The sequence below is a fragment of the Octopus sinensis genome, linkage group LG3 (genome assembly GCF_006345805.1).
Source record: "Octopus sinensis linkage group LG3, ASM634580v1, whole genome shotgun sequence".
NCBI lineage: Eukaryota > Metazoa > Mollusca > Cephalopoda > Octopoda > Octopodidae > Octopus > Octopus sinensis.
In genome coordinates, this window is record NC_042999.1 from 24,400,411 (window position 1) to 24,426,054 (window position 25,644).

At 39.5% G+C, this 25,644-nt stretch overlaps 1 protein-coding gene across 4 annotated transcripts in view; it reads left to right on the forward strand.

Annotated features, from left to right (window-relative positions):
- The window catches only part of LOC115209428, a 92,324-nt gene that overhangs the window by 16,807 nt on the left and 49,873 nt on the right, over positions 1-25,644 (forward strand). Inside the window, exons 1-2 of one of the 4 annotated variants that reach the window (XM_029777843.2) lie at positions 2,094-2,112; positions 12,233-12,291. The exons of 1 other annotated variant lie outside the window; for it this stretch is intronic. Coding sequence is in view for 2 of the 3 variants with exons in the window: in XM_036500905.1 (XP_036356798.1) it covers positions 12,209-12,347 (139 nt within the window). In the remaining variant the exon portion in view is untranslated. Of the gene's footprint in view, positions 1-2,093; positions 2,113-11,974; positions 12,348-25,644 lie in introns of those variants that run through there. 2 more of the 4 variants (XM_036500905.1, XM_036500904.1) reach the window with 2 other exon arrangements.

Sequence of the window (25,644 nt, forward strand, 5' to 3'; positions counted from 1 at the left end):
CAATACCTTACCATCAGAAAAAGTCGATAAAATCATGCCATTTTGGGAAATCGCGTTCAAATTCCAGATGACATATTTTCGACAATATCTTTCACAAATTGTCAGGAATTTTTTTTTAATTAACAGCGAGCATCATGTCTGCTCCAGGGGCTCTTACATACCCGGGCAATGCCGGGCTATGCTGCTAGTTACTTTTATTTATCTCAAATTTGTGATTAGAAACAACCTGTTCGAAATTCTTGCCAAGATTGAGTATTCAAGGTTATTCACTCACTCTCAACGCTATGAAAGGCATCATTCAGCTTGATGGCTCTTCTTTGGAATTCATTACCATTTGTAGTGGAGTGAAACAGAGCTGTGTGCTAGTCTTCATCCTGTTGGACATCGTTGCTGTCCTATTGAAGCATGGCAGCAGTTGAAGTCCCAAAGGCGAATTATTCATCAGGGGCATATCATTTGTAGATGATGTTGCACTGGAAACGCACTCGGAGGAGCAATGGCAGCGCTTCGTGTGGACAGTCTCACAGGCTGAAGAATATAGAAATAGTGGGCCAAGATGTTAAGCACTTCCCTACTGTTACTATTAAAAGTGCGAGCTAGAGGCAGTCCACGAGTTTGCATGCCTCGGCTCCACCATCAACTACGAGGGTTCCTGCAAAGTTCCTGGTTTTGGGTAAAAGAAAATACAGGAGAATCAGTTAATTGATTTTATTCAGCATATTCCCTTCTCAGATTCACACGTTTATTGCAGCGACCCTTCAGTTTTTCTAAGCCCTGTAAAAAAAACTCGGATGGTTGGGTCTCCAACCAGGCCTTTTGTGATACCCTTAAAACCAGGAACTTTTCAGCATCCCCTCGTACAAATTCTCTCTAGAGTCTGAGACCAACAGACGTATTGGGAGAGCAGCTTCAATACTTATTTCTTTATTGCCCACAAGGGGCTAAACATAGAGGGGACAAACATGGACAGACATAGGTATTAAGTCGATTATATCGACCCCAGTGCGTAACTGGTACTTAATTTATCGACCCCGAAAGGATGAAAGGCAAAGTCGACCTCGGCGGAATTTGAACTCACAACGTAACGGCAGCCGAAATACCTATTTCTTTACTACCCACAAGGGGCTAATCACAGAGAGGACAAACAAGGACAGACAAACGGATTAAGTCGATTATATCGACCCCAGTGCGTAACTGGTACTTATTTAATCGACCCCGAAAGGATGAAAGGCAAAGTCGACCTCGGCGGAATTTGAACTCAGAACGTAACGGCAGCCGAAATACCGCTAAGCATTTCGCCCGGTGTGATAACGATTCTGCCAGCTCGCCGCCTTACTGAATACTTCAATACTAGCCAGACTGACATCGAGGCTAGGAAAACAGTAAACCAATGGTCCTCAACCGAAGTTCTATGGCCTTTGGGGGTCCATATAAGGTTTTATTGTTAAAATTTATGCGCAGTAAATTGGTTATATTTCTACAATACACGAAATATTTTAATTTTTTTTTTAACAATTCCTAATGATATTTAATTATAAAGATTCAGTAAAATATTTTCTATATACAATGAAAGGCTATGGAGGCCCCGTGTAGTAGATTAGGAATCAAACGGGTTTCGTTGACAAAAATGTGTTGAGAACCACTGCAGTAAACTAACGACGCACACCAAGATTGCAATCTACTGAGTTTTTGTATTCTCAGTAGACAGCTTTAGGGAATGAGACCTGGAGTATCAACTATCGGCTCACCGGAAGTTTAGAAGAGACTGTCTCACGCGACCTTATCAGAAGGCTGCGATTGGTTGGGTTGCATATTGGCGCGCAATAGAGCAAGAGACAAATTGCGCCAATACCAATCAATCAGAGTAGTGGACACAACAGGGCCCAAAAGTGCGGCCGAAGGCTAGCTGTTATCCACTACGTCCTCATTTATGTATATATAACAGAGAGAGAGGAATTTTCCTAGCGTACGCTACAGATAATAATTATATTATATATATATATATACATATACATATATAATATATATATATATATATATATATATATATATATATATATATATATATATATATATATATATATATATATATATATATATATATGTATGTATGTATGTACATACCTACATATATATGTACTATATACATGCATATATGGCTACAGGACATTCCAGTAAGAGCAGTGTCTCAATGCCTTTACCCCACAGTTTGAAACGGATCATCAAGCAGAACAACAGAGCAAGCAGCAATGAGATCCTCGCTCCCGCGCAGATACTCGACGTCTTTATCCTATTGCAGCAACAATGCTTCCGCTTGTCAGACGGGAGGCTCCCAAAAGACTTGTATGGTGATCTAGTCTCCAGCAACAGAAACCTATGATGACCCCCATTTTCTTTTCAAAGATGTCTCAAAATTGGAACTAGGCAAGGGTTTTAAAAAGATGAGCGATTAGACTGCGGTTCACGCGATGAGGAAAATAAAAAATCTGCACCAGGACAAGATAAGCAGACAGAGCCTTCTTTAGCAGCCGGGATTACCACTTACAAGTGGGCTTTTAAAGAGCTCTGCTCCGCTAAAACCGAAGTCTTTCCTGGTAGAGAACTCATGTTCTCGCGAGACTAGTGTGTGTGTGTGTGTGTGTGTGTGTGTATAAGAAAATGAGTAGAAATGGCTTTTCTGATAATTTTTCCTCTATTAAAGCGGAAAAATTATCAGAGAAGTAATTTTTGTTCATTTTTTCAAATATATATTGTACCAAGGACTTTCTACTTCTACTACTTCGTAGTAGAATATATATATGGAATATATATATTATATATATATATATATATATATATATAATATATATATATATATATCTATATATATATATATACACACACACACATAAACTTACTTGGAAAAGGATGCGTGACGTTCGATCATATAATGACATAAATAATTATATAAATATATATTATATATATATATATATATATATATATATTAATATATAGCATATATATTATATATATATGTAATATAACTACATATATGTACATACCTACATATATCTGTATATACATGCATATAGGGCTCAGGACATCAACAAAACGTTGAACAAAATGAGAAACGAAATCATAAAAACAAAAACATAGAAAACGAACTTTTTTCGAACAAAGAAAAAAACAGAGAAACGAGACATACAACACAAAGAATATTCCCCTTCATCAGTTGTCCCTGTTTCATCTACTCCGCATTACGAAGGCAAGGACAATACGCGACTTCATTGAAACAATCTTTCCCGCAAAGCAAATTAAATAAAATTTGGGATTTCGTTTCTCATTGTGTTCAACGTTTTTTTTTATGTCCTGTAGCCATATATGCATGTATAATATACCATAATGCATGTATATATAGCACACACATAATATATATATATATATATATATATATATATATATATATATATATATATATATATATATATACATATATACACATATATATATATATATATATATATATATACATATATACATATATATATATATATATATATATATATATATATATATATATATATATATATATATATATACTTTATTTAAAAGCATATTACTCTACCCCCCCGATTTTGAGTACTCTTTTTTCCACTTTGGTTCACATTTATGTGTTTACTCGGTGCGAACCCCACGTACCCCCACCATTTACTTCCTCCCCCCAAAATCCACAAACCCAACACCCTGGCCGCCCCATCTCTCCTCCGCCTGTAACTGCCCCACGGAGCTCATCTCTAAATACCTCGACCGTGTCCTTGCCCCCCTAGTGGCATCTCTTCCCTCCCACATCACGATACCAACCATGCTCTCCGGCTTTTCAACTTTCTTCTCCTTTCCTCCCGCTCCTCCAAAATCCTTTTTACTATGGACATCCAAAGCCTCTATACTGTTATCCCTCACCACGAAGGACTGCAGGCCCTTCGACACTTTCTTGACCTCCTCCGCTCTAACCCTTACCTGACACCCCCACCTCCACACTCATTCGTCTGGCCGAACTTGTCCTTACTCTGAACTGCTTCTCGTTCGCGGGCGAGTTCTACCATCAGATCTCGGGAGTGGCCATGGGAACGCGAATGGGCCCCCCACTATGCGAACCTGTTTCGTTGGCTATGTTGAGGCCCAAATATTCTCTAATTTCACTGGTCCCACTCCTGAACTATATGGTCGATTATTGACGACATTATCGGTGCCACCCACTCACTCCAGCGAACATCTAGATTCCTTCCTCTCTTTCGTCCAATCTTTCCATCCAGGCCTCCACTTCACTTCCACTATCTCCAACACCTCTGTCTCCTTCTCGACATTTCGGTAGCATTCTTCACTCCACTCTTACCACCTCCATTCACTACAAACACACAGACTCACACTCATACCTCAACTTCTCTTCCTCCCACCCAGAACACACCAAGCTTTCCATCCCCTATTCCTTCCAATTCCTCCGTCTACGTAGGCTCTGTAGTGACGACCATGACTTTGAGACTCAGTCTCAACGTATGGCTCACCACTTCACCCTACGTGGATTACCCCCTCACCACTATCCACCCACACCGCCCTGGCCAGAGCACGGTCCGTGGACCGTGTATCTGCTCTCTCTCCCCGAACCCGCCCTGTAGTCTCCCGCCTCCCTTTTCCCCTCACTTACCACCCCCACGACCCTACGTCTCCAACGCACCATTCTTCGAGCTTTCCGTCATCTCCAGTCCGACCCGTCCACTTCACACCTCTTCCCTAACCGACCCCTCCCCTCTTTCAAACGAGCCCACAACCTTCGAGACCTTTTGGTCCATAGCTCCTTCCCTGACCCTACCTCCCAACCCGGCTCGTTCCCTGCTCCCGCCCACGTTGCCGCACTTGCCCTTACCTCTCCAACACCACCCGCCTCACTAGCACCCACCATCGATCGACCCTATCCCATCATCCACTCCTTCACCTGCACCTCCAGCAATATTATCTATTGCATCTCTTGCTCTCTCTGCAATTCCTTGTACATCGACAAACGGGACGCCGCTTGGCTGACCGGTTCGCGGAACACCTTCGTGACATCCACCTTGCGAACGACACAACGGTCTCACGCCATTTCCGCTCCACCGGTCACTCCTTGCAACACCTATCTGTGTTCGGTTTGTCCTTACACAGAGGCCATCCGGATTCCCGTTTGCGCCGTGAACAGGATTAATCTTCTCTCTTCGCTCTTATACGCCATTTGGTCTCAACTCTCCCCCCTCCTCATCTAACCCCCCTCCCCCCCCCTCCTCCCCTATCCTTTCTCCCCCCCGACCCCTACTTCTTCAGTCCTTCATCCTTTCACCCCTACTCCCCTTCCCCTCTTTCCCTCTTTCTCCCTCCCTCTTCCCCTTCCTCTGCTCCCTCACTCCCTCTCTCCCTCCCCTCTCCCCCTCTCCCTCTTTCCTCCTTCATCCCCCTCCTCCCCTTCCTTCTCCCCATCCTCTCCTCTTCCCCTTCTCCTCCCCCTCTCTTCCCCTCCCTTCTCTCCCCCTTCTCTCCCCCCCCCCCCTTCTCCTCAAAACACCCCACCTGACTTTACACATCACATCACATATGATGTGCCATACTAATACACACACACACCAACTAATACATACTAATACGTACTAATACATACTAGTACATACTAATACTTACACCAACCCTATACATACACACGTCCAGACCCGCATACGCACTTATACTCTCTCACACACACACACACACCTATACATACCAATACGTACTAATACATACTAATACATACACCAACCCCATACATACGCACGTCCAGACCAATCCTACGCACTAATACTCTCTCATACACACACAACACACACACCCACACACACACACACACCCTATACATACTAATACATCCACCAACCTATACATACACACATCCAGACCCCTCCCACGCACTTTTAGCTGGTCCCTCAACCCTTTTATCAACCCTATTATCTCCCCTTATTTCGCTCTCGCGTCTCATGTTTGATCTTTGACCTCTGGCCGAAATCAGATCGCCATGTTGATTCGTTAGCTACTGCACGCATTTTTTTTCTCTCCTCTTTCTGTGTTTTTCTCTCTCTGTGTATCTTTCTGTTGAAGAGCGTAGGCCCGAAACGTTAAAGACTTGTTTTATTTATATTTCCTGAGCGCCATACTAATACAAGTTCGTTTGTTTTCGTCTTTGTATTTCATAAAGCTTCCCCCTGTTTTGTATATATATATATATATATATATATTATATATATATATATATAGATATATATATATATATATATATATATATATTATCTGTAGCGTACCCTTAGGGAAATTCCTCTCTCTCTCTCACTCTGTTATATATACATAAATAAGGACGTAGTGAATAACAGCTAGCCTTCAGCCGCCCTTTTGGTCCCTGTTGTGTCCACTACTCTGATTGATTGGTATTGGCGCAAATTGTCTCTTGCTCTATTGCGCACCAATATGCAACCCAACCAATCGCAGCCTTCTGATATGGTCACGTGAGACAGTCTCTTCTAAACTTCCGGTGAGCCGATAACACGCTATAAAATATAGCTTCACTCCGTCTCGATGTCTTTCAGTTCCAGACCTTTAAGGTCTAGCCACTGACCACACAAGACACAGCTAGTTCCAGCGACAACACAATGCAGCCACATGGAGACTCATCAACTTCGCCCAGCAGCATTCAGGACTTCCATCTCCGTCGCCATCATCTTCTTAACGTCGTCAACAACATCTCTCCACGTACGCAGCAACCAGCAACCCTCACACAGGTCTAGCTCAACACCGTTTGTGAATTACTTCACAATGGTTAGCAGCAAATACAACCTGCGAGAACTTCCTGTATTAAGTTACCGGCTGCAGCATAGTAGCCACAACTTCTTATACGACATGTGCCTCAAATGGCTCTGCATTGCAGCCACAACTTCTTGTTACAGCACTTCAACTATCGTGTACTTTCACTACGAACTGGTATTTATCATACTTGTGTCTGGACATTCTTCTTACGTCATATTATAAACTCTTTCAATGCTTTGTACTTAATGCACACACATACACTTTGCATACATAATGGCCTGTCTATTATCATGTATATATGACGCATGCACACACATACACATGTTAACATATAAATAAAATCTTCTCTTAAACATTCTACCCGGTTGTGTCTCTCCTTTCCTTCTGGCACTTATACGCATTTATTCTTTTTTGCATTTATTGTATCGACTGTGTGGTGTACTAAAGGAGCCATTCTCGTCACCTCTCCTTCGCATGGTCGTTTACATACTTATATTACACAGACCACACACAAACACACACACACACACACACACCACATACCACATATATATATATATATTATAATATATATATATATATATATATATTTCTATAATTCTCTCTAAAGGAGACTACGGCAGCGGTACCGAATATTAATAGTTATCGCCAAGCTAACATGGCAGTCCAGAAAAATAGGACGAATGCTGTCGTTGATTAGCTCCAAGAGGCCATCGTCTCTAGCTAGCTATGTGACACACGAACCTGTGTCCATTATAACCTTCGAACAGGGGAGGTTAGCCGCTTCCCCTTGCTGGCCTGGCATCTACAGTCTAGTTTCAGGGTATACCTTCCCTGTTCGAAGGTTATAATGGACACAGGTTCACGTGTCACATAGCTAGCTAGAGGCGATGGCCTCTTGGAACTAATCAACGACAGCATTCGTTCTATTTTTCTGAACTGCCATGTTAGCTTGGTGATAACTATTAATATCCTTCTTTCCTTCCTTCCTGTGCGTCCAATAATACTATATTTGTTCCACGTCCTCGCGTTGTTGTGTTTTCTCTTTGTGTTTTCATATTTGGATTAACTTTATATATATATATATATATATATATATATACCACCAAATAAGTTAGGGGTTGTGGATCCAACCCACTAAGGGATAATACTTATCCAATATATTGTTGGTATAATACCCAAATTATTAATACACAAGTGTTTTTAATTGCAATGCAATGAACTCACTTATTGTATTAAATGGGTGAAGGTAAAGAAATATTTTACCATCAATTTATATTACAAATAAGGAAATGGAGAAACACTTTGAATTTTATACTGTACTAGCAGTATCGCCCGGCGTTGCTCGGGTTTGTAAGGGAAATAATTATATAAGCATTTTTAGAGATGTAAAGTATAATAGCCATCTCAATATGGCTAACCACAAAGGGGGAGGGGTGTTACTGTAGCTTTTACGTTCTGAGATTTAAAATAAATAATTTTAGAGAGTTACTTCCCTTATATATGTCAAAAATGGATTAAAAATGGGAAAAATTGATGGTAAATTTTTTTTTAAATCGTAGACTCATCGTAGACGCGCGCTAATACCCAGACGGTCTCGATATGAATCACGACTATAGAGATACCGGTTTGGTTAAACTGCACCGCAAAATGTGGGAGTAGTTAGGAATCTAAATCGTAGGAGACAGACACACAACCTCACTTTTTTATATAAAGATTCCTCTATTTACATAATATTGAGGTCTCTTTCTTTCTTTTGTTATCTTACTGTTTTTACCAATATACAATATTATATATATATATATAATATATATATAGTTACAGAGATGTACTTGCATAGCAAGTGACTTGATCTGAGATCGTGTGCTGGAACGAAAACAGTTGCAGCGTTGAAGGTGTTTATAAGCCATTTAAGAAACACACAAAAACCGTTAGATTCACTTCAACATTTAAATAAATTTGTCAAAATATTTTCGTCGCTTTGAGACCGCGACCTGTTAGCACGATATTTTTGTCAGTGAACAGGTCGCGGTCTCAAAGCGACGAAAATATTTTGGCAAATTAAATTTAAATGTTGAAGTGAATGTAACGGTTTTTGTGTGTTTCTTAAATGGCTTACAAACACCTTCCACGCTGCAATATATATATACACACATATATATATATGTATGTATGTATGTATGTGTGTATATGTGTATGCATGTATGTGTGTGTGTGTGCGTGTCTGTGCTTGTGATTGTCCTCCACCACTGCTTGACAACGAATGTTGGTTTGTTTACATCCCTGTCACCTAGTGGTTTGACAAAGGAAACAGAATAAGTACAATGCTTACAAAAATAAAACTGGAGTTGATTCATTAAACTACAATTCTTCAAGGCATTGCCCCAGCATGGCCACAGAGCAATGCTGGAAAAAGCAGAGAAGAATAAAAGAATTGAGTGGGACCTCTACATGGTAGCTAGACCTGGTAGAAATAGCAGCAAAATTTCCCCCAAATCACACCTTACTGTCTTATCTATGTATATATGTATGTATGAGCCTATGAGGGAGACCCCTACATGGCAGTTAGACATGGTAGAAATAGCAGCCAAATCTCCCTCAAATCACACCTTACTGTCTTATCTTTCTGCTACTTGGATATAGGTGTTATATTCGTCTAAAAAAACTTTCCTGTCACACACTCACGCACACACACACACACACTCGCACCGTCACACACACACACACGCGCGCACACACACACACACAGACTCACACACACGCACGTTAGCTTACAATTTTATTTATATATTTGCGTGTGTATGTGTGGAAAGAAGAAGTGGGAGGCAGAGTGAAAGAATCACTCACTACAGTAAGTGAATTAGTTTCATTTTATTCGTTGCCCACTGTGTATGTGCGTTTGCGTGTGGTGTAAACCAGACTAAGAAAAGCATTTGACACACACACCAGAATGTGAGTTTTCTGTAAATTTTGCTTAATTGGAGTTTAAATTTTAAAAACTGGACCTGGCATGACGCGATGCATCGTACTCTTAAAAATGCGAGGTAAATTGTAATTGAAGAAATCCTATATTGTAGATTTGTATAACTCCCAAAGGAAGGCAGATAAAATCTGCCTTTTATAATAAGAGATATATATCCTAAAGTTGATAGAGCAACTAATGTGTTTCTCCATTTCCTTGTGTTTTTTGTATCGTCTTCTAAATGTTTTACGTTCTTGTCCCAGTTTGTATTCTCTCTCTCTCTCTCTCTCTCTCCTCTCTCTCTCTCTCCCTATATATATATATATATATATATATATATATATATATATTAATATATTCTTCTCGCCCTTTGCGTCACATGGGCTCAATTCTTCATCTAACCTCCTCCCCCCTCACACCTACATCCTCCCATCCACCTCTCCTCTCTTACGCCGACTCCTACTTCTTCCCTTCACTTCTACTCTCCTTCTTTCTTCTTTTCCCTCCTACCCACCTTTTCTTCTCTTCACACCTACCCACCTTCTCTTTCCTCCCTTCATCGTCACCCCTCCCTCGTAAGCCCACTCCCACCTTCCCCCATCCCATGCCACCCCACCCACACCTACAAACCTCACTTTTACTCCCACGCCCCACCTCTACCCCACCCTCAGCCTAACCCACACCCCATCCTTGCTTTTCCCACTCCCGCCTCCCCCACCTTCCAACACCATCACACCACACCACACACCATACACCACACACCATACACCACCATAGCAACACACCACCACCCACACATCAGCACTGACCACTTCCCAGATCGACATTTTCACACCTAACACATACACACACGAACACGTCAAGATCACCAGCCCTCTTCCACACGCCCATACAAACTCTCTTATACATACGCACGCACACCTTCGTTTTGGGGTCACCACCACTTTGTTATATCCCCTTCTCCCAAGCTCTCCCGTGTGACCCTTCGATCCGGCCTTCGGTATGATAGATCGCTAACCACTACACGTTCTTTATTTTCTCTCCTTGTTTCTTTCTGTGGAAGAGCGTAGGCTCGACACGTTAGACTTTTTCACTTCCCGAGCGTTATACTAATACATCTCTTTGTTATATACACCACCTGACTTCGTCTCTTTTTTTTGTGAATTCACCCTATATTATATATATATATATATGTATGTATATAGGCCTAGCCGCTTAGCCAGCGGGGTGGCGTCATTTGAAGGCTAAAAAAATACAATGCGAAACGCACTGTGACCAGTGATGTGTAACAGCATCTGATAGCCTGGTCGGTCACGGTGATATATATATATATATATATATGTATATATATATGTATATACATACACGCATAAGGATAAGCATATTAAAACGGATCCGTGTGAAAACTCATTCAAATAAAATAGTCGGGAAACACTACTACATATATATATATATATATAATTATCAATAATAATAAAGGGTGAAATTAATTAATTTGGAATAATCATTAATTTCACCGAGTAGAGTTCGGCATGTAAAAACCCCATTCAAGGAAGGTTTAAGTAATACTAAGTAATTAAGGGTTTAGCAACGATTTGCCTCACCACACACCGAATTTAGAAATAGCAGTCAAAGAGTTTTGGCTATTCTTTCTACTTAAAAGAGAGAGAGCTAGCTTCAAATTATTCTCCGTCTTCCGTATCAATCATTTAATATATACATATATATATATATATATTATGCTTGTACATATACATATATATGTGTGTGTGTTGAAGAATGTTAATTCAATTTCTTTGGCTTTGCAACACCAGCCAACAATGACAAATATCCACATAAACATCCAACTATCAATGCATCCACACAAAACAAGGCTTATCACTACATAAGACTCAGTAATTGAGGGTTTAGCAACGATTTGCCTCACCACACACCGAATTTAGAAATAGCAGTCAAAGAGTTTTGGCTATTCTTTCTACTTAAAAGTAGATATATAAAGAGAGAGAGAGAGCTAGCTTCAAATTACTCTCCGTCTTCCGTATAAATCATTTAATATATATATATATATATATATATATATATATATATATATATATATATATACATATATATATATAATATGCTTGTACATATATGTGTGTGTGTTGAAGAGTGGTAATTCAATTTCTTGGCTTTGCAACACCAGCCAACAATGACAAATATCCACATAAACATCAAATGCATCCAACAAAACAAGGTTTATCACTACATAAGACTCAGTCAGTCAGCCGCTGTTTAGTAGTAAAAACGGATGACTGCTCCTACAAGTCTGAGGCGGTAACAATGTTTTACTTGGACGTCATGAGTTGATCCATCTATATTTATATATATATATATATACATATATATACATATGTGTATGTATATATATATATGGATATATATACCCACACACAGACACATATATATGTCTATGTCAACTTGTTGAAATTCAAAACCCACAAAAAATTTAAACAGTTAAGTATGTTTCCTATCTCTTTTGCAATTAACCATGTACTTATAAAACATATACGTACGTATTCATTGCTTATATCTTTATATCTCTGTGTATAGTGTTTTTTTTCACTTTTAAGTTCAATATTTAGTGTATTCACCTCCCAAACCTTAATCCATATCGCACACGAGCCTATACGCAGTCGCTCGGTCTGCTAGAAATAGCAGCTAAATCTAGCTCAAATCACACCTTCCCGTCTTTAAAAAGGAATATTAAGTAATGTAGACCTCGGTATAATACTATATAATACTATATTTGAGTATAAGATGCGATGGCCATGGATAGAACGCATGTAATCATACTATTTTAGTGTATTGACCTCCCAAACCTAATCCATATCGCACACGAGCCTATACGCAGTCGCTCGGTCTGCTAGAAATAGCAGCTAAATCTAGCTCAAATCACACCTTCCCGTCTTTAAAAAGGAATATTAAGTAATGTAGACCTCGGTATAATACTATATTTGAGTATAAGATGCGATGGTCATGGATAGAACGCCTGTAATCATACTCTGCTGGATCAGGGGTGATCTGACTAAACACTAACGCACTAAACCTTTGTGGTGTGATTTACAAGATGTTTTCTTTGACTCATACTCACATGTTAACGAACTATTGTCATAAGACTACATATATTTAGTTAAGGATTTTGTTTGAAGCTTACTATGTGTTATATACACGCCGACCTATGTGTATACATTCAGGTATATTAGGGGGGGTTGTGCTTTAATAGGTGGTGGCTAAGTTCTATAAGAAATTGATTGTACAACCAAATTTCAGTACTAAATTAGAACCCCTTTCTCTTCTGTTATTGTCTGTGTGGCTATGGAAAGAATATAATAAACATGGTACGATCCTGCCGTTAATAACTTTCAATTTCTGTGCACAATGTCTATGATATAAAGGGTGTATATCGACCTTGAACATTTCTTTATTCTTTCACTTTCTCTAATTATTATCGTTCGTAATCCGATTCATTTACACAACTGTTATCATTTTAGGAAGCATCAACATTACTATAATTTATTTTTACTCCTACACTCTTCTAAAATATCACACCTAGAATTTGAGATGACCCCCATCCATAAATATGTGTTGTACTATTATACTTTAATACTATGATGTTAGTCCGATGTTTCACTTGTTTTAAGTTCAAACCTCGAATGGTGTCAACAATGTAATGTGATTCTAGTAATTAAATTTATACGAAAACCAGTTAACAATAATAGATTGTAACACCCGAATGTAACAGAATTTATGATATTAAATGCATCGACTAGTGACAAAATAATCCACATTTAATACTTATTATTTAATTAAGCTTACAACGAATTTAATGAGCTCTGGAACTCATTGAGGCCCAGGAGGAAATTCGTGGACCCACGGGATAATACACTACTCACAGATGATTATTGAGAATATTTGTATGAGGATGAAGATAAAATTTAGAAGTGCTTATTTTTGTGTCTTTCATGAAGATATATTTTGGTTCTTCTCTCTCCACCAAAGTCTAAGCTTGTTGAAGATCTCAGAACCTTTCAAATATTGCTTCATATTTTTTATCACTGTTAATACATTTCGCCACTAATCAGTAGTTTAATTAAGAAGTTATTAAAAAGGTGTGTGTATGTATATAAATAGATGCGTATTTGAAGAAAACAATGAATAGAAATAACTTTTCTGATATTTTTTTCACTTAAATAATTATACGTTTATGAATTATTAGGTGTTTACAAATCGTAAATCTGTTGTGAATTTCTCACTTGAAAGCGGTTTTCAAACTGATATTTTAGAGTTTCTTATCCATTGTATAGCTAGGGTTGTTGAACAACGAATACACACACACACACACACACACCTTATAATCAGATACACAAACACACATGCATGTGTTTGTGTATCTGTATATAGGTGTTTGTATGTTTATACACACGTATGTGTATGTATAACACAAAATGCACAATGATGAAATACAGGTTTTGTGCCTGGGAGAAGCACTACTGACACTACCTTTATAATCAGGAGACATATTTGACTAAAAATAAATTGGACTAAAAAATAAACCATTGCACTTGGAATTTGTTTATTTAACCCTGCTGTGCGATGTGTTGGCCTGGGAGGAAGTTAGGAGTAGATGAGTGGCTTGTGAAAGCTGTACAGGCCTTATACAGAGATTCTGTCTGTACTATTGTCTTTTTTTTTTTAATATATTTTATTTAACGTAATTTTATTCAATGTTCAGTAAACAGAATTCCTCTAATAATACAAATAAACAATGGTTTTACCATACAGATGTAGACAGGTACACTCCAGAATAAGGTGGGAATTAAGTCCATAGCGTTGATGAGACATAGTTTGGTAAACTTTTGAATGGATAGAAAAGTGGTTTGTATTTCGTCCTTTGTTGAAGGATTGCATAAATAAATAAATTTTTTATAAAAATGCTACTATTTACTAGTGGATTCTCTGACAAAATGAAATTTTTACCTAACACTAAGCTTAAGAAATACTTAGCTCAGCTGCATCCTAAATCTAAACATACAGAGGTTATCCACAGTGCACCTGGCTCTAATGTAGACACCTATCCTGCTAACAACAGCAACTACCAGCCCAACATTACATCATGCCGTAAGTGTATTTAGAGACATTGTGCCATCAAGGCCTAACCACAAGAGTGCATACACTAAGAAAGACCCCTAAATAAGAACTAGATGTCTGATACCTACTTAGTACCTCCAATTCCCAAATTTTAAAATTACCTAACAAGAACAGGAGGTGGCATATCCATTGGTGTACACCTTCCTTCTTAAATGTTAAGGGATTGCCAAAACAGTTTCTTAGTATTGTTAAATCTAATTTTCCCCCACAACATAAGCACCACTCAATTTTTAATTTCATCATCATCGTTTTGCGTTCGCTTTCCATGGGTTGGACAGTTCAACTGGGGTCTGGGAAGCCAGAAGGCTGCACCAGGCTCCAGTCTGATCTGGCAATGTTTCTATGGCTGGATACCCTTCCTGACGCCAACCACTCCATGAGTGTAGTGGGTGCTTTTTACGTGCCACCGGCACAGGTGCCAGACGAGGCCGGCAAACGGCCACGATCGGATGGTGCTTTTTACGTGCCACCGGCATGGAGGCCAGTCGGGGCGGCACTGGCAACAGCCACGTTTGGATGGTTCTCTTATGTGCCACCGGCACTGGTATCACATGATTAAACTGTCATCAGTTGCAGCAGCTTCAAAGAGAAGTAAACTTGATCATTGTAACTCACACAACCCCTACCAATAACAATAGTAATAGGTAGAAACTATAATAAATAACAGTTGAGGGAACATTGGCAATGGTAATCAACTTAACAAGAATAATCATAATAATAATTCATTCATTTATTGGCCACAAGGGCTAACAAAAATCAATTAAAACATAAAGGGACAAAACACAGGACGAAAGTTACAAAGGGTTTTGTCCGTTTGAAATGGCTTCAAATTTTGGCACAGGCCAGAAATTTCAGGGGAGCGGATAAGTTGATTATATCAATCCCAATGCTCAAATGGTACTTATTTTATTGACCCCAAAAAGTTGACCTCAGTAGAATTTGAACTCAGAATATAAAGACAGATGAAATGCTAACAATTTTGTCAGCTCACTACTTTAACAATAAGAATAATATTAATAATAATAATACAACTGATTAGAATTATAGGAAGTGTAACTATGAAAATATTAGTGAAAATGTAGGTAGCAATACTAATCTCAGATGACTTACACCCCTCTAATAATAATAGTATCTATGATATGGAAACTGAAAGAAGCTTGTTGTATATATATATGTGTGTTTGTGTGTCTATGTTTGTCTCCCCCAACATCGCTTGACAACCAATGCTGGTGTGTTTACATCCCCATAACTTAGCAGTTCAGCAAAAGAGACCGAAAGAATAAGTTCTGGGGTCAATTTGCTCGACTAAATGCAGTGCTCCAGCATGGCCACAGTCAAATGACTGAAACAGATAAAAGAATAATCTCAAATCATATAAAACTCCTCCTCACAACCCTCTGGACAAATTTGAACTGGACATTCTGAATATGATTAGGAACATCAAATTTTCCAAATTTAAATCTGCATACCAGAGGTCACTCACAAAAATAGCAAGGCAAGTTGCAGGATTATCCAAAATACACATCTTTTCCGATAAGACAGGAAATTTATATTCACTCACCATTGAGGATTATATGGATTTCATTAGAAAAGACCTGCACAAGTCTTGATATCTGCCCTTAATACCATCAATAACCAACATTGTGGGCTGGTCTGCAAGTTGGAAGTGGGTGATAGATCAGAGCCCCATAACACAAAAATGCCACTTTTCAGTCTCAAAGATCACAAGCCAGATTTCATTACCAAACCCTCAATAAGACTCATCTGCCCTACTAGATCTGACCTTGGATGAATTAGTAAAAATATTTTAATAATACTAGCAATTAAGAAGAAATTGAATGTTAACCTATAGTCTTGTACAGGTGAAATAATGGCTTAGTTTCATTTCCTAAATAACAAGAGCAATTCTTCTTTTGTACAATTTGACATTAACAATTATTATGTCTTTATCTCTCCCATCCTCCTTAATAAAGCCCTTATTCTCACTAGAAAAATAACGTTACTCCTCTAGAAATTGATGTTATTCTAGCAGCTAGAGAAACCTTGACTATCTTTAATAACAAACCTTGGTTCAGGGCATCACATAATAATTTCTTTGACATAACTATGCGCTCCTCTGACTCCTCTCAAATCACAGATCTCATGAGGCTTTACCTCCTCCAGTGACTCTGCATGTATTTTGTAGCTATCCAAAGGGATCTATATAGGGATGACACTTTCCTGATTGCCATGGGCCTCTCTAAACCAGCTTTAGAAAAAAACCAGAATGGCTCTACATAAGTTCTTAGCTAATTTTAACCTATCTACTACATCTGAGAATACCAATAAAATAGCTAATTTTCTAGATATTACATTAGCTTTAAATGTTTCTTTATACTCTCCCTACCATAAACCTAATGAATACCTAAAATATATTATTTTATACTCAAATCACCATAAATCTGTTTTTAATAGCATAATTAAAGCTCTATCGATTAGAATCTCAGATCTATCAGCAACAGAAGAAATATTTAATAACCATGTCACCTAGCACTTGCAGTTTGTGCCTCTCACAAAACATTACATTCTTATCTAACTCTTGGCTTCAGAACTATCTATCTTGACTACACCCATACCCTAATAGCATGGATATAACATCCCCAAACTAGGAACCATAAAAAGCTTAAAATGTGGTGTATTAACTCCACCTCTCACACACCCCTATTATATTCATGCAAGATGCGATTTAAAAAAGAAAATTCCCAGATTTGTAATATCTGTATTTTTCTATGTGGATTGAAAAAAAAAATTGAAAAGAAGTTAAAAATTAAGAAATTAGGGTGAGTTGGGGGCGGGGAAATTAAGATTTTGAAAATGCGATTTTTGGGCAAAATCGTACTCTCCTATACCGAAAACATAGAAGTTGATATGCTCAAGTACAATTCGATTCAAATATATACAATGTAAAGATATACCTAACTAATAACTAACCCAATGGTTCCAATATTGAGAAGAAAAAATAGGTAATATCAAAAATATAGTTCTAGACCTGAGTAATAATATATTACAAATTAAATATAACTTTGGATATTTGATATAAAAATTCTAATTTTCAGACCTATGTTCCAAACTTTTGGCCACGACTGTACTGTTCAACAACAACAACAACAACAATATATATAATCAGGTTGACTAAAAAGTAAGCAACATCATCATCATCATCATCATCATCATTTAGCGTCCGTTCTCCATGCTAGCATGGGTTGGACGGTTCAACTGGGGTCTGTGAAGCTGGAAGGCTTCATCAGGCCCAGTCAGATCTGGCAGTGTTTCTACGGCTGGATGCCCTTCCTAACGCCAACCACTCCGTGAGTGTAGTGGGTGCTTTTTACGTGCCACCTGCACAGGTGCCAGACAGAGCTGGCAAACGGCCACGAACGGATGGTACTTTTACGTGTCACCGGCACGGGGCCCAGGCGAGGCTGGCAACGGACACGAACGGATGGTGCTTTTACGTGCCACCAACACGGGGGCCAGACAGAGCTGGCAAACGGCCACGAAACGGATGGTGCTTTTACGTGTCACCGGCACGGGGGCCAGGCGAGGCTGGCAACGGGCACGAACGGATGGTGCTTTTACATGCCACCGACACGGGGGCCAGACAGGGCTGGCAAACGGCCACGAACGGATGGTGCTTTTACGTGTCACCGGCACGGGGGCCAGGCGAGGCTGGCAACGGACACGAACAGATGGTGCTTTTACATGTCACCGACATGGGGGCCAGACAGGGCTGGCAAACGGCCACAAACGGATGGTTCTTTTACATGTCACCGGCACGGGGGCCAGACAGAGCTGGCAAATGGCCACGAACAGATGGTGCTTTTACGTGTCACCGGCACGGGGGCCAGACAGAGCTGGCAAACGGCCACAAACGGATGGTGCTTTTACGTGTCACCGGCACGGGGGCCAGGCCAGGCTGGCAACGAACACGAACGGATGGTGCTTTTACGTGCCACCTACACGGGGGCCAGACAGGGCTGGCGAACGGCTACGAACGGATGGTACTTTTACGTGTCACCTGCACGGGGGCCCTGATGTTGATCAACCTCAATTTGGTTTGATCTTGATTTTGACTGTTCTCACTGGTCTTGCCGGGTTTTCTCACGCACAGCATACCTCCAAAGGTCTAAGTCACTGGTCATTTCCTTGGTGAGACCTAAAGTTCGAAGGTCGTGCTTCACCGCCTCGACCCAGGTTTTCCTGGGTCTACCTCTTCCACAGGTCCCCTCAACTGCCAGGGTGTGGCACTTTCGCACACAACTATCTTCAGCCATTCTCATCACATGACCATACCAGCGCATACGTCTCTCTTGCACACAACAACTGATGCTTCTTAGGTTCAACTTTTCTCTCAAGGTACTTACACTCTGTCGATTATGAACACTGACGTTACACATCCATCGGAGCATACTAGCTTCATTTCTTGCGAGCTTACGCAAATCCTCAGCAGTCACAGCCCAAGTTTCACTACCATGTAGCATGGCTGTACGTACACATGCATCATACAGTCTGCCTTTTACTTTGAGCGAGAGGCCTTTTGTCACCAGCAGAGGTAAGAGCTCTCTAAACTTTGCCCAGGCTATTCTTACTCTAGCAGTTATACTCTCAGCGCACCCGCCCCCGCTACTGACTTGGTCACCTAGGTAACGGAAACTATCAACTACTTCTAGCTTTTCTCCCTGGAAAGTGATGGAAGTTGGTCTCAGAGCATTTTCAGTGTTAATTGTTCCTGAGCATCTGCCACATACAAAAACCATTTTCCTAGTTAGCCTTCCTTTGACATTGCTGCACCTCTTATGTGTCCATAGCTTACACTTGGTGCATCTTATAACGTTTAAATGAAATAGAATCTTCAATACCAACTCCAACCAAAAAACATAAATCCACACCCACTTCCTGATGACCTAATAAAAGTGGAGGGAGAACAGTACTTTGGTATACCACCCCACTCTTCTCTTTAAATGTTAAGGGTTTACCCAGGCCCTTTCTCGACGTCATTTATTCCAACTTTCCTCACCACCATAAGTACTACTCTATCCTTAATAGATCCACCCTCAAATTATCTTACTTCTCACTGCCTAATATTGAATCCATCATAGCCTCATTGAATAAATGCATGCTTAATAGATATTACCAAAATAACAATTCTAAGGAGAATAGTAAATAGAATAATATCGAAATCGATCAACATCAATGGAAATTGTAGCTGTGATACCAGTGCCGGTGGCACGTAAGAGAACCATCCGAACGTGGCCATTGCCAGCGCCGCCCCGACTGGCTTCCGTGTCGGTGGCACGTAAAAAGCACCATCCGATCGTGCCCATTGCCAGCTTCGCCTGGCCTCCATGCCGGTGGCATGTAAAAAGCACCATCCGATAGTGGCCATTTGCCAGCCTCGTCTGGCACGTAAAGAGCACCCACTACACTCATGGAGTGGTTGGCATTAGGAAGGGCATCCAGCCGTAGAAACACTGCCAGATCAGACTGGGCCTGGTGCAGCCTTCTGGCTTCCCAGACCTCAGTTGAACCGTCCAACCCATGCTAGCATGGAAAGTGGATGCTAAACGATGATGATGATGATTATAATAATAGGAGTACTAGTGATAATATGACTAGAGGTAACATCGACAACATGAGTAATAACAATGCTAATAATAATAATTATTATTGCTTTGGTGCAGTACCAGGCAGTGGCTCTCATGGTATTTGATCTTAACTGATTGGGAGTGCTATCATGTACATGTTTTGTTTTGGTATAAAAGATGGGCTACAGCAAGTATTCTGCTCAATACCACAGATTTGCTTGTCAGTTGTTTTGACCGTAACCAGTTGAGCATGTCCCTTAGTGGCTGACAATATGTGCATCTTTGATCATGAGCAGAAGTAGTGGGGGAGCATCATAGCCATGTGTTGAGAGGAAGCATGGGTGTTTCATTCAACATCCTTAACCCTTTCGTTACCAACCCGGCTGAAACCGGCTCTGGCTCTGTATACAAATGTCTTGTTTTCATTAGTTTTGAATTAAAACCTTCCACCAAACCTTAGTCATAGTTTATGTTCCTAACACTAGCTGAATGATAACTAAGTTATTTTAGTAAATTCTTTGTTATATTTAAAGTAATTGAAAGAAACACAGAGCATCTCAAAATAAATACAGTTATGAAAGGGTTAAACAACCCTTATTCAGGGACCTTTTGAGTGGGATGGGCTTTCCTTGTGTGTGTGTGTGTGTGTGTGTGTGTGTTTGCAGTTAAATCCCTTGTGTTATACACTTCTGATCAGCTTCTATTTGTTTCACCTCCCACTGCTTCATTCATCCCTGTCTCAACCACACATCTCTATCACCCATTAATTACTATGTCACTTATCTTCTTCTTATCTACTCTCTTCTATTCATTACAATATACCAGCTGTCCATTTAACCCTTTCATTACTGTATTTATTTTGAGGTGCTCTGTGTTTCTTTCAATTACTTTAAATATAACAAAGAATTTAATAAAATAACTTAGTTATCATTCAGCTAGTGTTAGGAACATAAACTATGACTAAGGTTTGGTGGAAGATTTTAATTCAAAACTTATGAAAACAAAACATTTGTACCACAGAGCCAAAGCCGGTAACAAAAGGGTATAGAAATGGTAATAGATGTGTCTGATCCTTTAATCTCTCTTGACACTCACCCTTCCTTGTAAAGTATAATATTGAGCCTGTGTATAAAGGGGAACATCAGGTCAGATTCGCTTATATCCAATATACTCTGCCAGTCATCACGACCCCCCCCCCCCCCAGAATCTTCATTGTTAACCATCCATCATTCTTGATATTTTCCAGCTCTCTTACCCTCCATCTCTCTCTTTCTCTCTCACACTGGCATGCATGTAACTCCTTTCATTATCTCCCCCACACCAACCCCCAGCACTCTTCTGTCAAATTCTACCAGCCTTGCACCCTAATCACACTGTTTCCTCCCATTGTATGTGGCTGTGTGGTAAGAAGTTTACTTCCAAACTACATGGTTCCGGGTTCAGTCTCATTGCGTTGCACCTTGAGTATGTTTTCTATTATATCCTTGGGCCAACCAAAGCCTTGTGAGTGGATTTGGCAGGCAGGAACTGAAAAAAGCCCATGTCATGTATGTGTGTGTGTGTGTGTGTGTGTGTGTGTATATATATATATATATATATATATATATATATATATATATATATATATAGGCACAGGAGTGGCTGTGTGGTAAGTAGCTTGCTTACCAACCACATGGTTCCAGGTTCAGTCTCACTGTGTGGCACCTTGTGCAAGTGTCTTCTACTATAGCCTCAGGCCACCCAAAGCCCTGTGAGTGGATTTGGTAGATGGAAACTGAAAGAAGCCCATCATATGTATGTATGTATGCGTGTGTATATATTTTTGTGTGTCTGTTGTTGTCCCCTCAACATCGCTTGACAACTGATGCTGGTGTGTTTACTTTCCATAACTTAGCAATTCAGCAAAAGAGACTGATAGAATAAGTACTAGATTTACAAAGAAAATGTCCTGGGGTCGATTTGTTTGACTAAACGCGGTGCTCCAGCATGGCCACAGTCAAATGACTGAAACAAGTAAAAGAGTAAAGAGTAAATGCATATACTCTTTCTCTTTTTACTCTTTTACTTGTTTCAGTCATTTGACTGCGGCCATGCTGGAGCAACGCCTTTAGTCGAGCATATCGACCCCGGGACTTATTCTTTGTAAGCCTAGTACTTATTCTATCGGTTTCTTTTGCCAAACCGCTAAGTGACGGGGACGTAAACACACCAGCATCGGTTGTCAAGCAATGCTAGGGGGACAAACACAGACACACAAACACATACACACACATACATATATACGACAGGCTTCTTTCAGTTTCCATCTACCAAATCCACTCACAAGGCATTGGTCGGCCCGGGGCTATAGCAGAAAACACTTGCCCAAGGTGCCACGCAGTGGGACTGAACCCGGAAACATGTGGCTGGTTAGCAAGCTACTTACCACACAGCCACTCCTGCGCCTATATATATATATATATCAATCATCATCATTCATCCGTTTTCTAAGCTGGCATGGGTTCTCCAGTTTGAGAGAAGCTGTGCAACTGAAGGGCTGTTCAGGCTCCAGTAGTCTGTTTTGGCATGGTTTCCACGGTTGAGAGTGTACTGAGTGCTTTTTACATGACACCAGCACCTATGTCTTTATATATACACACACATACATAATATATATGTGTGTGCTTTTTTGTGTCTGTGTTTACCTGTCACCACCACTTGACCACCAGTGTTGGTCTGTTTATATTCCCATTACTTAGCAGTTCAGCAAAAGTGACCGATAGAATAAGTACCAGGTTCTAAAAAAAAGAGACAGCTGAGGAGTGGATGTGTGGTAAATAACTTGCTTACTAACCACATGGTCCCAGGTTTAGTCCCACTGCATAGCACTTTCAGCAAGTGTCTTCTACTATAGCCTCGGGCTGACCTAAGCCTTGTGAGTGAATTTGGTTGAGGGAAACTGAAAGAAGCCCATCGATATATATATATATATAAATTGAATTCTTTATATATATATATAAAATATATATATATATATATATATATATATATAATTATTATTTGAGGGAATAAAATCCAAACTTAAAAGGAAAAAGAATTCAATTTAGAAATACTAAATCAAATTCCACACAATATAATATATATATATAAAATATTAGAAAAAAAACACCTTTTATCAATTCAAAATGAATAATTAAATTACACCATCTAGAAAATTACATATAATAGAAAAGTTAAAATAATAGGTACCTATTATATACATTATATTATTTTTGTAATTTACTTAATCTTTACTTTCTATTGTTATTTTAATTTTAACTTTTCTATATATGTAATTTTCTAGATGGTGTAATTTAATTATTCATTTTGAATTGATAAAAGGTGTTTTTTTCTAATATTTTATATATACATATATATATATATATATATATATATATATATATATACATACATATATTTTTGTGTGTGTGTGTTTGTCCCCCACCATTGCTTGACAACCAACGCTGGTGTGTTTATGTTCCCATAACTTAACGGTTTGGCAAAAGAGCCCGATAGAATAAGTACTAGGCTTACAAAGAATAAGTCCTGGGGCAGGGGCTGGGGGTCAGTTTGCTCGACTAAAGGTGGTGCTCCAGCATGGTCACTGTCAAATGACTGAAACAAATAAAAGAAAGAAAAGTATATACTGGAGTCAATTCATTCAATTCAAAAGATTCTTAGAGGTGGTGTTCCAGCATGGCCGCAGTCTAATGACTGAAACAAAAGATGGAAGATAAAAGATAACCCTCACTGCTCTTATCCTGTTTTTCTATCATTACTTCTTAACCCTTTGGCATTTAAACTGGCCATATCCGGCCAAAAGTATTCTGCCTGTTTTATGTTCAAACTGGCCAGATCTGGTCTCTCACACCAACCCTACAATATCGTTTGAAAAATTAACAGCTACCTCATCAAAATCTCATAGCTACAAGATAATGCATGATTAGTTCAAAACAATGGGAATGAAAAAGGGTTAATTTTGGCAGAATAATATGAACACTAAAGAGTTAAATGAAGTCACTGTATAATTGAGGATGCTCTTCAGACATGTTGAGGACATGACAATCTCTCCAGTATTGGCACCATGATAAATGGTATTCAGTATACTCTGTAAAATAGTTGGTGTTAGAAGGCACATTCAGCTATAGAAATCATGCCAAAAGTTGAATTGACCAGTGAGACATTGTTCCCTCCTCCCGCCCCATCTAACAAGGCAGTCACTTTGAGTAAAATGTAACTCTGACCATAACAGTGTATCTAATCCAGACTCAGACCATGACAGTGTATCTAATCCAGACTCAGACCATGACTGTATCTAATCCAGACTCAGACCATGACAGTGTATCTAATCCAGACTCGGATCATAACAGTGTATCTAATCCAGACTCAGACCATAACAGTGTATCTAATCCAGACTCAGACCATAACAGTGTATCTAATCCAGACTCAGACCATAACAGTGTATCTAATCCAGACTCGGATCATAATAGTGTATCTAATCCAGACTCAGACCATGACAGTGTATCTAATCCAGACTCAGACCATGACAGTGTATCTAATCCAGACTCAGACCATAACAGTGTATCTAATCCAGACTCAGACCATAACAGTGTATCTAATCCAGACGCAGACCATGACAGTGTATCTAATCCAGACTCAGACCATAACAGTGTATCTAATCCAGACTCAGACCATGACAGTGTATCTAATCCAGACTCGGATCATAACAGTGTATCTAATCCAGACTCAGACCATAACAGTGTATCTAATCCAGACTCAGACCATGACAGTGTATCTAATCCAGACTCAGACCATGACAGTGTATCTAATCCAGACTCAGACCATGACAGTGTATCTAATCCAGACTCGGACCATGACAGTGTATCTAATCCAGACTCGGACCATGACAGTGTATCTAATCCAGACTCAGACCATGACAGTATATCTAATCCAGACTCGGATCATAACAGTGTATCTAATCCAGACTCAAACCATAACAGTGTATCTAATCCAGAC